This window comes from Anas platyrhynchos, chromosome 1 (assembly GCF_047663525.1).
Source record: "Anas platyrhynchos isolate ZD024472 breed Pekin duck chromosome 1, IASCAAS_PekinDuck_T2T, whole genome shotgun sequence".
Taxonomy (NCBI): domain Eukaryota; kingdom Metazoa; phylum Chordata; class Aves; order Anseriformes; family Anatidae; genus Anas; species Anas platyrhynchos.
In genome coordinates, this window is record NC_092587.1 from 26,268,373 (window position 1) to 26,285,055 (window position 16,683).

General features: G+C 43.7%; 1 protein-coding gene across 5 annotated transcripts in view; it reads right to left on the bottom strand.

Annotated features, from left to right (window-relative positions):
• Positions 1-4,822: 4,822 nt before the first annotated feature.
• Positions 4,823-16,683, bottom strand: part of ST7 (suppression of tumorigenicity 7) — a 140,003-nt gene continuing 128,142 nt past the window's right edge. For all 5 annotated transcript variants that reach the window (XM_038179926.2, XM_038179932.2, XM_072033509.1 and 2 more), the window contains 3 exons: positions 13,898-13,990; positions 10,799-10,938; positions 4,823-5,146 (listed from right to left, as the gene is read on the bottom strand). In XM_038179926.2, the coding sequence (XP_038035854.1) occupies positions 5,051-5,146; positions 10,799-10,938; positions 13,898-13,990 (329 nt within the window). In that variant the 3' untranslated portion in view covers positions 4,823-5,050. The remainder of the gene's footprint in view (positions 5,147-10,798; positions 10,939-13,897; positions 13,991-16,683) is intronic.

The window sequence follows — 16,683 nt, forward strand, 5'->3', positions numbered from 1 at the left end:
CATATTATTATTTTTTGATGTGTGTCGGGTGTTTGGAACAATTCAGAGATCCTTTGAGTAGTCTACGAATTCACCATTAGTAACGCTGAAAATATTTCAGTGTTCTGGAAAAAAAAAAAACAACTCACTGCAAGGGAACTTGTTCTAGGAAGCCGAATAAAAGGTAATGAAATCAGCCTCAATCACTTCTTAAGTTCATCAGCAGCAGACAAATACACCTGAATGCTACAGTCCCATGTAAAATGTTTTGAGGTCACTGTATTAAAGGTGCTGGAACTTTTATTTTGGCAGAACAAAATATCACAAAACCTGGAGCACTACTGGCAACAACCATCAAGCTTTACCTTACATGAAAATGTAACTAAGATGTAAGTCCTTTTACTTAAGTCTTCATTTTACCTGTGCAAGAAATGATGTAGAAATAACCAATATGCTGATAGAATGCCCTTTAAAAACTCAGTTTCTCTGGACTGGGGATTTTAGTTTACTTCCATTTTACAGGGTATCTTGGCTTTGTAGGGAACAGCACTTTTTGAAAGCCTGAAACCCTGAGAGGTGGCTGGTGGCGTGTGTGTTGAGTTCTTACACCAAATTGATGTCTTTGCAATATCCATTGCAATCTAAGCAGAAAACGTACAAATGGTACCACATAAGTACATTTAGGAACAGTCCTTGCTGCAAGGGCACAGTGATGGCTTATGGTGCACCAGGACCACCGGGGCCTTCTCTGCAAAGCTCATTTTGAGAAAGTTGGCCCCAGGCTGTATGGGTACTCATGGTTATTCCTCCCCAGCTGTGAGCCTGGGCAGGTGCCCTTCTTTAACTAACTCCTCAAGACGCCTGGTTACTGGTTCCTCTGCCCTGATGAGGTCCCTCTCAATGGCAGCGACCATCTGAAGGCCCAACCACGCCGCCCCGTCTTGCACAACCTGCAAGGTTGCGCTCCCTCCTGTTATCCAGAGCATCCCAGGACCCCCCCTTGGGAAGCACCACAAGTGACTGGCCTCCGCCGGGGTGATGGCTGCCACTTGTCACAGCTCTGAGCTCGGTGCAGCCAGTCTTCGAGCCGCCTCACACCCGCTCACCTCAGCCCGCACGGCATCGCTGTGCCTAGGAGTGCGCTGTGGGTGATGGCATCAAGGTAAGGTCAAGGTAAGCAACAGCCGCGTGATTTCTCTTTTCATACATCCCTGCTGACTGCTCCCAGTCACCTTCCTACCCCTAGCGTTTTCGGCGTGGCTTCCAGGAGGCCGTGCTCCACTACTTTTCCCAGGTGAGGCTGGCCAGCCTCTGGCTCCCGAGGCCCTTCTGTCTTCCAGGCCTCAGCAGCCTCCCCTTGCTGCCGTGTCCTCCACGAGCAGATGCAGAGTGGTCCCACCGTGACCTCAGCGAGCTGCCTCAGCACATGTGGGTGCACCCCGCCGGGTCCCAGGCACTCCTGTCTGTCCTCTGTATTTAAATGTTCCCTGTCCCAGTCCTGCACCGCGGGCAGCCTGCCTCCAGACAATCCCCTGGTCTCGAGGATCTGCAATTCCTGAGACTGGACTCGCCATGAAGACCAAGAAGGTGGCTCCGGATGCTACTGGGACGCCTTTTCAGTGTCCTTTGTCCCCAGATCCCCTGCCCCATGCAGGTGTGCGGCGGGTTGAAGCTGATATTCCATTTCAGTACCACGTCAATAAGCTGCAGCGCAGAAAAAGCCCCACCAAATCCATTTCAACAGAGAAGAATCAGAATATTTTGCAGAGCAACCAGCGTGTAACAGCTGAGTTGGACAATTATTTGCTTATATGTTTTGCTTTATTTGTATGAATAAAAATAAACAAACAACAGGGGTCTTAATGTAGGCTTCTTGCATCTATAAGCATTTCTGCTGCCTCTTCCACAAAGAAAGCACTCCTGGGAGCATTTGCCATTTCTTAGTGGAAAAAGAGATCGTGTAAATATTTCTCAGAAAAAGAAAGAACCTCTTTGACCTTCATCTAATTAAAAAAAAAAAAAAAAAAAAAAAAAAAGGAAGAAACAAAGAAATCAAGCAAGGCAAATTAAATAAAGTAATCCTGCTGGTTGTCCTATGGAAGAAATTTTCTCATCTATTTATTCATGAAGAAAAGTGCTTTCCCTAGGCAGACAATTCAGTGTCAGAAAAAAATGCTAGATGAGGCAAAATGTTGTAGAAAATATTATTTTTTTTTTAATATACAGCCCAGTTTTCCTGAGGAAGTTCCTGTTACTTGTGGTGCATGAAATAAGACCCCAGCAATGTCTCTGCAATGCCGCTAGCCAGCCAAACACTTTGGGATCGGTCCCTCACCAGTGTTTTATTCTTCAGCAATCTTTACCACTAAAAACTTGTTCATCTCTTTTAGGAGAAATCACACCCCAAAAATCTGACTTTATTTTACCTCTTGGACACTGGGAATGACTTTTAGGACTGGTACGTTGTCATGTTAGTACCACAGCTACAGAGATTGTTGGGCTGCTTTTGTGGTGTGTTGTGTTTGGTTTTTGTGGTTTTTTTTTGAAAAAGTCTCCGCATGCAGTACGTGCAACCTCCTCACCTCCCAGCTCTGCAGAACCTTCTTTGCAGATTTTAATTAGGTTTTAATTAGAAATGCAGTCCCTCATTGTCCCTACTTCTGGTCCTGCAGAGCGGCTGGGGGCTGGCAGCCAGGCCGCAGGCTGGGGGCAATTCCCCCTGCCCAGCCCCAGGCCAGACGCTCGATGGTGGTGAGGGGGAAAAGAGCTTTAGCCAGGCTGAGCGTGCAGCCAAACTGCATGGGGGTGTCCTTAAGGAAACAAACAAAAACCAAACCGGGAGCTGTGAACGTTGAGTTAAAAAGCCCCCCTCTCCGTAAGCCTTCAAACTACGGATGAGTTACTACCCGAACCAGATTTCGGGGCGCTCATCTCCGCACCGAGCCAGGGGCTTTCTATCAGGGTAATCACAGGCTGTGCTGGGCGTTTGATCTCAGCAGTGCTGAACTTCACAGGAAACATGTCAGAGGCACGAACCCCTGAGGCATCAGACTATGCCTGATGAAAAAAGAAAATCCTTTCTCTGACTTGCCTGGTCTCTCAGATGCCTAGAAGAATAATTAAAGCAGAAAGATGCTTTCTAGATAAAAGCCATAGCTCATTACTGCCTATAAAGAACATGGATAGTAGAAATAATAATCGCATAAAGGTATTTTTGAGCTCCTCTAAGTTCCCCAGAGTTCAAGGGAAGGCTCTGGTTGTTCCAAGGAATTAAGCAGTCTTTTTTTGTCACACAGATTGGTGCAGGTAATAATTCCCACACAGCTACTGTCACGTTAGCTCTTCCTCCAACAGCAGGCCAAGCTCGTACCTCAGCTGCTGACAGACATGGACACCTGCACACAGCTACACATATGCTGGCGTGCAAGCACATTTATATATTCAATCACAGCAATTTGTTCCTATGAAATGTCGGGCATATTTAAATCAACTCTGAAAGGTGTTTGAGGTGGCTGGGAGTAAGCGACACGAAGCTACACGGGGCAACAAGAGCCGACAAGGGCAAAGCAACCAAAGGCTGGCTGAGCCTGATCCTTCTGATTTGACAGCAAGGTTGTGAGTCAAACGAATAAAATTATCCTTAGTTTTACCCCTGGAGATGCCCAGGAGTGCCTGCTTTACAGGTATTCCCTTGTGGATGCTTTAGCAATTCAGGTGCAATGCTGAGAACATAAACATTGCTCCACTTCACATTTCCACTCCTTGTCCTCCACCTGTAGTCATTTGCCACATCCCACACTGGGTGTAAGCCACACTATTTTCAACACGACCGTGAGCCGCTTTGCAGGACTAATGGCTTGAGATGAAAAACCTGCACGGAAGCCCCCAGGTGCCACAGGGCGCCAGCTCTGGGCTCTCTGCTCCTCTGCGTTCATCCCCGGTCTCGTTCTTACAACCCATCGCTCCTGGCACAGGGCTGGCGCTTTTCTCCTTGCACAGCAGCTGTTGCTTTAATGCAGCACCACTGCTCACCTGTTCCTGCTCCTGCACAGAGCAGGCTACCTGTGGTCAAAAGGGCAAAAACTGAAGTCACTCAGTTGTTCCTGATGATACTTTCCCCTAATAGCAACACCAATAATGGGAGGTTTGTCTTTGCTCACTAATTTCCTCATTGATAAACGAATTTATCTCCGGCTAATCACAGTCCCTGAAACTGCTCAGCATTTTTAAAGCCACAGCAGTGCCCTGTGCCATGTTGTACATTTCTAAGTGGGGCTGGCGAAGTTGCCTTTCTTTCCCCACTGCCTGAGATTAACGCTCCCTCATCTGGGAGGCAAGATGAGAAGAAATCCTTGAGGCATCTCTAAGGGTGCACTTTCAGTTCCTGACAGCGGGGACTACCTGCTTCAACTTCCAGGTCAAACTGTTCATTTTAGAGCTGGCCTCATGGCAGAGGTGTCTGCAGGACGTTCCCATCTCCAGCAGTAAGTTACACACAAATCCTTTGTCTGCAGGGATGGGAATCAGAAGCCCGATGCACCACTAAAACCACCCAGAGAGCTGACACTGTCTCAAGCAAGAGACGAAAGCTGCTCAAAGCAGGAGCTGTACATGCCGAGAAGCCTGGCCTAGGCCATCTGCAGTGGTGAGGGCTTCACCCTGGCTGAACTCTTCAACAAGAGGCAGCGATTCTGCTGCTTTCAGCTGTGGGGCTGGTTGTGTCTCTTCATTAACCGAGTGGGAAGCCAAGCCCTGGTTGTGGTGAGGCAGACACAGCACCCAGATGTGGAAGAACACAAAGTACAGTCTGAACTTTGAAGAATAAGCCAGAAGACAGCGATGCTGCAATACACAAAAAGTTTATTTTTAAGTTTGTCTTTTCTGAAGGCAAAATATAATAGAACCTAACATCAATGTATTTTGTACAACAAAACAGTTTTCATATGAGAACAGACAATCCATGAAGAGTTTTTAAGTCTTAGAACTGCTTCCCTTTTTATCATGCTTTCTTGTGGTCAACAAAAAGTTGGCACAGAAGACGTCATGGCAGTCAGTCCGCGGGTGTGCTCCCTCAGATCCTCGTCAGCTGGTGCCACAGGCTGGAGGGCAGGATGCTTTCCACTTTTTCCATCACGAAATTTAAAGGGGCAAAGAGGGTGCTGAGAAACTGCAAAAAATCAGATACACGTTCAGGTCAAAATCCAGGACACGATACGCATCAGGAGAAAGCTGTCTGACATGACAAACTCTCGTTGCTTGCTTCTCTAAAACTCTGTGGCATTATAGAAATGAAACAATTCACGCATAAAGCCTTTCTGCCAAATTCTGAGCCTCACATGTGTACAGATTTCTGGATTTTGCAGTCAGGCAAGGAAGAGCCCCGTTTCTACAAAGATCGAAGTGATGAACTACAGAAGTTTCCACAAGTCTAACATCCTGGACCGAGGCTCACAGTAAAGCCACTAAAAGCTCAAACCAAATCCTACTGAAGTGAAATAGGCTTCATTACACTGATTTTATTTACAACTACTTAATAATACAATTATTTATTTCATTTTACACTTATTTCAAATTACACTAATTTTAACTCATCTTTGCACATTACATGGAGGTATTCTGGAGCCCTACACATGTGTGAGAGAATCCCACGATGTGCAGAGTCAGCCGCCTCGAGACTCTGAGCCCTGTGCCTTCTCACGGTTTTGGCTGATGCGACTTTGCCAGAAACAAACAGCTCTGTGTGGAACTGAGCAGCACAGAGCTGCACCAGATTTGTGTTTCAGTTACTGCTGCACAGTTGGCACAAGGCACATGAACTCTGCTTACTACCCTGGCGTGTCTATTAAGTCTCCTTAGGAGGCCAGTGTTAAAGCCGATCTGGTGCTGGATGTGTTCTCCTTTTGCCCGTAAGAAGTCTCTCTCCTGACAAAACGAGGGCATCAGACAATACACGACACACATACACTCTTTTTAATGTTCTGAATTCAGTCCATGCATTTTAAAGGCAACAGTGAGCACTGAAACTCTTTTTTCCCTTCTTGGACACATTTGCATACAATGCACACCCTGCATCACCGTCAACTTGTGCCTCATGGAAGAATCAGGTAGGGCCATCGCTGGTAAAGAGATTTTGTCATAAGCACAGGTCAGAGAAGAAGCCTTTCCTACCTGCAGCCAAACAGTGTTGCAGCTGTAGCCCTACACATACCAGCTGTCAAGCTATTGGCATGAATCAAAGCTGGATGAACGCAGCGCTGACCTCCCTAATCTCAGAGTTTGCCATTCCTGCTCCCAGTGGCTCGCCCAAGTGCAACCATTCCCCTGGTTAAGCTGGGAACTGTTCCAACACACCCCGTAAATTTTGAAGCATGCAAAAAGCTCCTCAGAGGCCAACTTCTGCCCTTTGAGCAGCACTTCATCTAAGTGGTATTCTTGCACCAGCCCACGTACGTGGATAACACTCAGCTTTGTGACCTGTGCTAATTGCCTACTTGTTAAATCAATTAAGCCTCATTTGCCTGATGGTAAGTTTTATGGCAATTCACAGATTTTGTGTTCCTGAAGTAGTCGATTACATCCCGTAACAAAGATTCTGGAGCAGAGAAGAGCTACGTCTTTTCCACCTGGCAAATCAGCTGGTTTACAAAGGATAACTGAATTCATGGCTACCAAAGCCTGGCTCCACTGAAGTCCGAGCAAAACCCCTGCTGGCAGCAAGTGGTTCAGGATGCCACCTGCTCTCTTCTTTGAGCCCATGTAAATGGGGTGCGCTGAGGCTGTCCCAGGGGCGATCTTAAAGTCTCTTCTCCTTCTAAAGTGCTGATGTTTGCCTCCTGCCTTCTCCTTGCTAATCCATGATATTCTCGCTCACCGGGCACAAGCAGCCTGTCTCTCACAGAACCAGCTAAAACCCTGACCCCACAGCTCAGTTTCTCTTCTCACAGGTAACAAAGAACCCATTTCCTGGCCCTGAAAGTTGCAGGACACAAAGGGCTCCTCTCAGCTGACAGCGTGGTTGGTGCAAGGCCTGGTAGCCAGCCACCAGGCTGCTGGAGCAGGGCATGGTGTGAGGCCCTTGGAAAAATGGTGCTCCTGTGCTCCTGCCCTCCAGCAGCTCTGGCAGCTGCCTATCCGGCTGGTTCGCCACCCAGGAGGGCTCAGTCTGCATCACACAGTTTGGTTTTAATGTTTTTTGCTCTTCCCTTCGGTCCTGCCTCTTCTTTTCCCACACAGAACAGAAAAACCAGGAATTTGAGGTGGCAGAGCTGGCGATGGGAGACCTGTAAAAGTTTGCTATCGTTATTTTGTATCGTTATATTGCTGCCATGTTATGAAGGAGCTGCATTTAGATATTGTTATATTTCTGCATGACGATGAAGACTTTCAAACGCATTTACACTGTGCAATTGCATCCAAGCCATGCAATCAGGAATTTGTTTTGCTTGTATTCATGTCCAAAATATTCATGTATTCAACCTCCAAAAGCCTCATTAGAAATTCTAGCAAAAATTAAAAGCGTAAGCTAAGAACATGCTTCTCCTAACCAAGCAAAAATGCTCAGAGCTGTTGTCACTTTCAAGTTCCTTATGCTCAGGCTGACAAAACACTCGAATGGGAGAACTGGATTCTTCTCATTTCTGCATGGGAAGAGTCAGGTCTGCATCCAGGTGCAACCTGACAGACTTGGCTGGATGCATTGGGAATATCTGCACTTGCTGCTCACCTGGCAGGCAGCGCTCAGAGCAGGTTGTGACTCCAAAACACGGGGTGCACTGATGGGGTTTGCTGAATTCCTGTGAGCCTTTGTCAACCTCTAAGAAGAGGAAAACAGCTTTAAAATGCCTTGGACTTCTGCATCCAGTGCTGTAACAAAGGCTGCTCAAAGGCACTGCCACAGAGGCACAGCCTCACACAGGGAGGTCCTCAGCACTCAGGGGCTATCTCTGCCTTGGGGAGTCTGTCACTGCCGGATTCATACCTGCGGTCCTAGGACAGCCAGCTAGCTGACGTGGGGGTCTTTCCATGAGAAAATCAGTTTTCTCTAAGTACAGATGATCAAGACTTCTGTACAAATTGAATTTTACCTTGAAATTGTATGGACGTGCCTAGTACCACTGGATTTAGTTCCCATTGTAACCAGCATTTCTCCTTTAGCTCTGCAAACAACAGAATCCGTGAGGCCTGGTCTCACCATGCATGTGGACTCCCACCTTTAGTAATGCCTCAGAACTCAGGTGGCAACCCCTCCTGGGTGGTACCACTCTTCCTCTTTCAGCCAGATGCCCATTTTCACAACATTGTGCCAGAACACCACATCTTTGGGACCCACACATGTCAGGTTTGACCATAACTGACCAACTGGCCAGCAGTTAGTAGAATGGATGGAACAGACGGGGTTAGAAAATGTCACTTCTGTGATTTCTTTCCTTTGCTCTCTCTCCTTCTTCCTTCCCTCTTGACATACAAGATTAAATGCTGTTATTAACACAGTTAGCACCTAGATTTGTTGCAGACTAATTCATGAAATGGAGTAGATATCCACATATGGGGTGGTCTCCACAGCTTTTTCACAAATCTGTATGTATGCCAAACCAGTCTGGAGCTCCTGTGTGCCAGGACAGTGAGAGCGTGTGGGTTAACGGGCTATGGAAGAAGTGCAACAAGATGCTTCCTGGAGAACAGGTCAAAGCCAGTTCCCAACGCCCACTCATGCTAACTTAGTTAGTGTTTGTGAAATACAACAAATATCGACTTACAGTAACATAAGCCTGGGCTGTGATGATGATATTACATCTGTGAAACGCTTTTGGGACTGGAAGGCATAGAGAAAGAATAATCTTGACCCATTAAACCACAGTTTCGTGCTGTTTGTAACAGACCACAAGGCAATGAGCACTGACCATGCAGGCGTAGGTAACTCAATGCATGTAGCTACAGCAACAGTCAACACATCCATCTTTGAGTTATTTATGAAACGATCTTCCCTAAAACTGAAAGGGACGAGCTATGGCTGGTCAACCTTTTCTATTCTGTCCTGACACAGCTACATTTCAAAGAGATGGCTGCCGTGATTTTCTTCAGTCTCATATACCTGAGCTACTTCTCCCGGAGGAGATACCAGAACGAGCCATCTGAAGCAAAGCCTTTTTGTGAGTCACTGAGGGAACGTCACAGGCCTGGATTCTGCCCTTCCTATGTACAACACGAGCTGTGGTGTCTGTTCTATTAGTTTAACACCAACGGCAGCTGCACTTACACATCAAGGGAGCAGATCCTTCTAGAGAGACTCTGCTCCCCAAATGGCCTTGGAGCCTGGAGGCTCCACAAAACTGAGAAACAATTACTAACATCACCACTAAACTTCTGATGTTTCTGTCTGATTGCACTCAGTAACCACAGCCAGGTGAGTTAAGCTCACACAAACATGCTACCAATTTTCTCCAGCTCCAGCAGCTCACTGCCTGCAGTGGGCACACTCAGTGCAAAACCTCATCGTGCTGCATGCTTGACATCTGCCCTTTGTTGAGGATACAGGGCTGACGAGCACAGGGACAAGTCTAACAGGGACAGATTTCATCTCATTAACTGGCAGCATCAGAAAACTGAAGATTACACCGAAAGAGCCCCCAAACAAGGGTCACACATTGCAAAGACTGAATGAAAAAACAAACAAAAACGCTTAACAAAGAAGCTTCGGAACATATGCCTGAGCTGCACAATTACTGTCCACCAAATAGAAACAAGAGAAAAGAATAGCATTTCAGACAGTCTTCAGCACTTTTTACTGATAGAAGTGGTATCTTTTGCTACAGCTTAACTTATTGTCTGTCTTCTAGAACTAATGAAGCAAAATTATTGACGCTAGAGCTATTGCTGTACCAGACGTCCATCACTCACAAGCCTTGTGGAAGACCTGGTTCACTTGCAAAGGGAGCTTGAGAAAGTATTTGCAGTCTGGAATTTGACAAAGCCATTCAGCCTAGTTTTCTTCACCCCTGACCCCTCAAAGTCAAAAGCAACAAAGCCACAACACCTATATCAGGTAGAAATATATTTGAGAAAACATATTCTTACAGAGGATATCCAGCATTTCCTGGAAGAGCACACAGTTTTTTGATCATCTTGGAACTGTTCTAGAGTGTGTTTTTGTTGTTGTTTGTTTGTTTGTTTGTTTTCATATCCTAGAATACCAGAACAATGATGTTCTTGGCTTTGAAATGAAAAAAAAAATGTGTGAACAGTTCATGGCCTTTCCCCCTCAGCCTCCAACTCTTATTAATCCTTAGTGGGTTACAGAAGCAGAATTAGCACAGACTTCCCTGGATGCAGTTAAGAGAAGTTATGAGGGAAGTTATGAGTACACTGATGGTACTTGTTTCATGGGGAAAGAACAGAGAAATTTCCCCTCATTAAGAGCAGACTGTTTCTGCTCATTCTAAGAGTTTTCACTGCACTGGGAAGCATGGTACAGTCATTAATGGCTCTACACTAAACAGAGGAGTTCTGCAAACCATAATTAGTTTATTTTATTGGATTATGTATGCAAACACAGACATTACCTTGTCCATCCGAGACCTTTTTTGGCAAAATCACAAGAGATGTAACCTAACCAAAGAGCCATGTAAACCCAAGAAGACAGTAGTGTGTTTCACTGATTCAAACCCTTGAGAGTTGTTCAATGTCCCTGCTCAGACATCTCATGATGTTTTATTTATATTAGTGAATGTGCAGATGTTTAATCCTCAGCAATATTTCTCTCAGCTCTTCCTGTATCTGTGTCTTTAGTTACCAGAAGAGAGCAGCAGCAGGAAATACTCACAGCTTTTGCGAAGACCCCCATAAGCTCTGGGAACTGATGTGTCAAGAGGGCTAGCATGGCTGTGAAAGAACAGAGTCCAGCAGTGAAGAGGATGAAGAAGGGAAGCTCTTTCTTGGGGTAAACTGAAACTTCATGAAATGCTGTAGAAAAAAGAGGGAAGGAGAGGGCATTGAATGTAAAAACAAACAACATTCTTACGTGGTTTTAAACAGTCACAGACATCCAAAGACGCTTTTGAAGAAAGAAACATACAGAAGATCTGAAACATCTTAGGCCAATGCTATTGTTGTGTCAGCTGTCTTACTGCCAAGTAATTCTGATCTCAAGATCCTATCTCCCTTACTCTGACCTACCTAAAAAACTACTTTTGCCTTCCTTATGTCAGAGCTAGCTGTAATGCAACTATGCGACCACTAACCCCAGAAAAATTGCCTACAAATAAAATGGCCATTTTTTTTCTGCAGACCACTGACTAGCCGTATGGCTGCATGTTTGCTAATGCTGATAAACACTGGGTGCAGAAACGTGCACCTGGGAGCAGCAGTGGGAGCAGTCTTTCAGTAGCCACATGGTTGTGGATTGGTTTAAGCAGGCTGTAAAACTACCTTCATTGTAACAGTAAATTCTGGGGCTTACATGTGCAGAACCAAGAAATGCTATCCTAAGTGTAGGACATACAAACACATACTTTCAATTCCAAATTTTCACAATTCTTTGTATCCTTGTAACAATGCAACAGCTTTTGGAAGTTTTGAAAAATGAACTTTAACAGTGAAATTTTAACCTATTTGTTAGTATATACTAAAAGGAATGCAAGAATTTCCTTGACTCTGGTTATTAAAAAATTGCTCACTGGGCTTTGGAGGAAGCAGCACAGACAATAATTACAGGGTCGGAGGAGGACAAGGAGCACTCTACTAGAAGATTATATTCCTTAAACCTTTATGGTGGCTCTGATTCAAGGTGAAAATCTGTCTGGGTTGGCAAAACGTTTGGTGAACTCTTGTCTGCCTGCTTCACTCATTCAGTCCATAGTTTGGAGTTACAGCCAAGATACATGCAAACCTTGAAATACTTTTTTCTGATACAAGACCAATCTCAAAGCTTCCCATATACCGAAATCCCCTGACTATTTATACGCACACAAGACATTACTCTTCCATTTTGCCTACTTTCTTCACTTCAGTGATCAGGTCTCATCTCACCATACGTGCAGGCAACACAAGCACAGGGCAATCCAGCAGCATGGCAGAGCAATATGACTGAGCTCCTCCAGGGTGGAGTGCTTTCCAATACAAACAGTAGGAATTCTTAAGATTTTAAATTTAAATATTATAAACCCAAAACATGTTTAATTTAGGGGTTTTGTATTATTATTATTTATTTAAAAAAAAAAACAACACATAATTTGCAATTTTGATGTCGACAATTTCTGGTGTGCAGTTGTTTGCATGTGCCTTTGACACGGCCTCAAACTTCTTTTTCTTGTGTGTTATCAAGTCATGGCTAAAGTTATGCGATCGGTATTTTTAATTGGAATAGCCTCTCAGATCTCAGTGCTCTGGTATCACTCCAGCTGACTCTCCTTTGAATCACAAGCAAATAAAGGGTGTGGACAGGTACGACAAACCGCTTTAACCCATCTGTGTCTGTCACAGTACATTAAACCCTTCCCTACTCAAAACCAAGAGATTTTGCAGTGAAATGCATTTCCCATAACTGCAGGAACAACACATGACTATCTGAGTATGTTGTTAAAGAGTCCCTTGCTTCTAACAACTGACAGGAAAAAATCATTGTGCATCTAGAACGAGAGTGCTGAACTATTCTGCATGACTTTGTCATTCCTGCATCTCCTGACACTCCACCCTCCCCAGTTCAGTATCCCTCCGAGTAAAGCATGCAGAGCACTCGAAGAGGTGTTGTTGTAATTAGGGTGATTCTAATGGGGTGGGGAGATACTGTTGGTTGCCAAGGATTTCTGTGTAATATCAGTGAGAATGCGCTGTGAAGGAGAGCCTCACAGTGAGCGTACTGTAGCCATCTTATTCTCACCTCATGTTTACCCAGGCTCATTAAAAGTGGCGATACATTTTTTAGCCCAAAGCAGAGAGGTCATGAATGAAAGACTACAAAGAGAACAAATGCCCTCAAAACCAGCACTCCCAGCAGAAGCAGGCTGAGTTTTACTTTTTTCAAAGATTTCTCTTTATTGCTTCATCTGAATAGAGACAGTGAGAGAGGGATCTCCTTCCTCGGATCAACCTGTGTTTGTCTCCTCTGCACTTGTATGTGTCCCATGTGTGCTCACAGATCCCACTGCCTTTGGTGAGAAAACATGTGGGACCGAAGCCCAACTGTGGGCTGCTTCAAGGCTGGCTGCTTCAGCTCTTCCTCTGCATTCTTCTGCTCCCCTGCACGCGCCGCAAGTGGTCCCATTTGCTTGTTCTAAAACTCTTCCCCAGGGCTGGATCTGTCTTTATAGCTGTATCTTGCAGAGCACTGGGAACACTGCTGGCACTTAGCTAATACATACCATAAACATATATGATAAATGACTGAGATATTTTCACATCAATCTCTTTATAATAGCACACACATCATTACATGAAGAAAACCCTTTCTTGTTATTTTGGACGGCTTTTCAGAAAACGTCAAAATAACCTGTCAGAATAACAGCTGCATTAATGATCCAGCCATCCTCGGGCAGGTTTGATCTTGCCTTGGAATTAAGTAGCTAGTGTGTCTGCACAAGACTAACACGGCTGTGCAACTGTGCTCTTGGTTTGATGTGTTGTTATCCTAGATAAAAGATCAGACATATTTTCCACTGTCTTGGCAAGAGAGAAGCAGTGAGATCTAACAGATTTATATCTCCTCAGTAATCTCACTCCCTATCTCCATGCTGTTGACAACAATAAAGATAGCTAATCATCATGAACTATGGCCTTTTAAACAATCAAGTGAGCTCCAGAGACTTGCTGTCAACTGCTTGCTCCAATCCAGCACATTCAATTTAAAGAGCATCGGTAGCAATCAGTATGGTGAGACTCACGTAAACACTTCTTTGATGCCAACAATAAGAAAAGTGCAACGTACATGGTAGTAGTTCTCTATCTGCAGTTTCTGTACAAATAGGGTAAGGGTAGAAAAGATGTCCTTTTTCCAGTGGATAGGGGATCATTCTGAAAGCTGGAAAGAAAACAACACCATGCATGAATTACCGTGAGCGTGGCAGTCACTGAAGACATTTAACTCCATTGACAATTTTGAAAAACAAACACAGAAACAGTAAAATGTTTATACGTTGTTACAAACAGTTTATATATTGATAAATGAAATGCCAAAATATAAATCTACACTTAGCTTTTGATACTGAAAACAGTTTACTTTTATTCTTGGGAGTGTCAGGTGAGACCATGTTGCAGCTATGTATACAAATGTTTGCATGATCATGGCCTGACATACTTTAACAATTCTATGGTCAAATTTACACATTTTGTCTTAGACTTTCATGACCCAGCATTTTTAAATTTTAGGGAAAGAACTGTATCTGATATAACACGTGTAGCCTGCAAAAATGACCAACCAAGCTTGTGAATTTTGACCAATCCTTGCAATCTCTGTGCATCAGGCATACTAAAAGTTGCATGGAAAAAAGCCCACTACCAGCCACAGTGATTTACCCATCACACTCCAGCAATACAGGTAACGTGGATGAGTCAAGCCCAGAGAACCAGTTTTCCATCACAGTCATGTTTTCATTTTGTATTTGGCAATCAAAGATTAATATCGAATTATTAAAACCAGGTTCCTCAAATACATTCTTTTTAAACGCACCAGATAAAGTCAGGTTTCTGATATAAATCTTCAGGTCATGGATAAAATAATACTTAATCCTACATGCTTTTAAATTTGAAAATAATAACGGAGAGGGAGGGAGATGGATTACTAAATCTGGCCTGTGGTGATGTCATAGGCCATCTGAGTTATGCTCATGTGGTTTATGGAAACATCAGTGCACTTGACTGAATTATAGCTCTGCAATCAATGCCTCCTTTTCCATTATCCTATATATTATTCTCACTGTTAAAATGTCATCAACGTGTTATTCTCACTGTCCCTATGAACATCAGTCACTGAAGCAATATTTTCCTCACCAGATGTCCTAGAAGCACTGTGTATTTTAGATATTAGGTGCTGCCCACCCCCACGCAATAATATTCCATTATCTCTTGCTCTAAGGCAACTGAGGAATTGGTTTAAAATACACAATACCCCAATGTTTTCAGCTGTGCACACTGCATTTGAAATAATATTAGCTGTAAATTTTGTGCAATTGTGTGTTAATTTTTGATTACATTTAAAGCAATAGTACAGGAGTCAGAAATCCTCAAAGCAGAATAACAATTAGCCAGTGTAACTCCAGCTACTGTGGTATTTCTTCTTGTATTTGAGAGTATTTGAATATTGTTTAAAAATAAAAACATTACACATTAAATTTCAATACTTGGAATGCAGCCATTCTATATTACAGGTGTATGACTATCTGCATCTACATAACACACTGCTTTCTGGGAGATTACTACGATAAATCATTAGAAATTTTTCTCTGTTGTCAGAAACTTCTTACACTGAGATAGAAAGAAAAGATATTCCGTGCCTCCGCTCTTTGTAAATCAAATACTCGTGTTTCTAAGTGCTTCTGCAAAGTAAAACTACCTACCTAATAATTATTTTCTATGTGAGGAAGTGCAAAAGACTGTTGAATTACCAAAAATTTCAAAATTTTTGAAAAAAAAAAATTCAAAAGAACCTAGAAACCTCTCCATGCAATGTATCCTCTAGGAGAAGTCCTAGTATGATTTTCTTTAACGTCAGAACATGATCTACATCAGGAGACAACGAATTTGAATCTCAACCTCAATAGCACTATTAAGAAGAAATGCATTTGCATACAATCTTGGAATGATTCTCAGATTTTGTTGGCTAGGTGGTATTCTTTCAAGGACTTCTTAATGTATAAAGAGTGCCTTTATGGACAGAACCATGCTTTTTACTTGCAAGCTGCTTTAAAAATATTGAATTAACTATATTCTGTATAAGATTTTGCAAACAGCACTGTTATGAAGTAACATGGCAATTCCATCTGTTAGGCTATAGAATATGCAGAGGCAGAGGGACAGCATTCTTTATTCATATGAAGTGTCTGCACTAACAGACCCACAATGAAGGTATCAGGCAATTGAGGCCACAGAGGTCAAAAAATGGCTTGCTAGTGAGTATTTGCTGAAGGGACCAGGAAATTCAAACATCTAGTCTTGGAAGCACACTTTCCGAAATCTTCCTGCTCCTCCTTTCCTCTGGAGATTTGCATCAGTCTAAAGCAGTGAATATCTCATCCATCAGCTTCAGGACATATTCTGTGTTTTCCACTGATCTGATACATACGGTGCTTCCCGATAGAGCTATTGTCTTACCTCAGAGCCAGTTAGGAGGTTTTAGACAACTGCGAGAAGGATAGAGGAACTTACTTTGAGAAACAGCAACAACTACCATCAAGATGTCTCCATTCAAACTCGTTGTCTACACTCATTTGGTGGGAAGCATTGGGCAGCTGGAAGCATCTCACTCTAACCTAGATGTCTAAAGCAGGTTGGAGGAACCAGCATCTATTCCCTTCCATTGACGGCAAGGGAGTCTAACGACAGAAAAAGCAAGTTCATTCAACAAGCTTCTGCTCTACAGATCTGTTTATACTCATTCTTGAGAAGAAAAAACAAACAGGTTCTCTGCTGGAAAATGACAAGTCGTAGTCATGCTTCTGCTCATTTCCTGCTCTGCAATCTACCTCTGGGGCACCGCAGATTGGAGGATACAAGTGG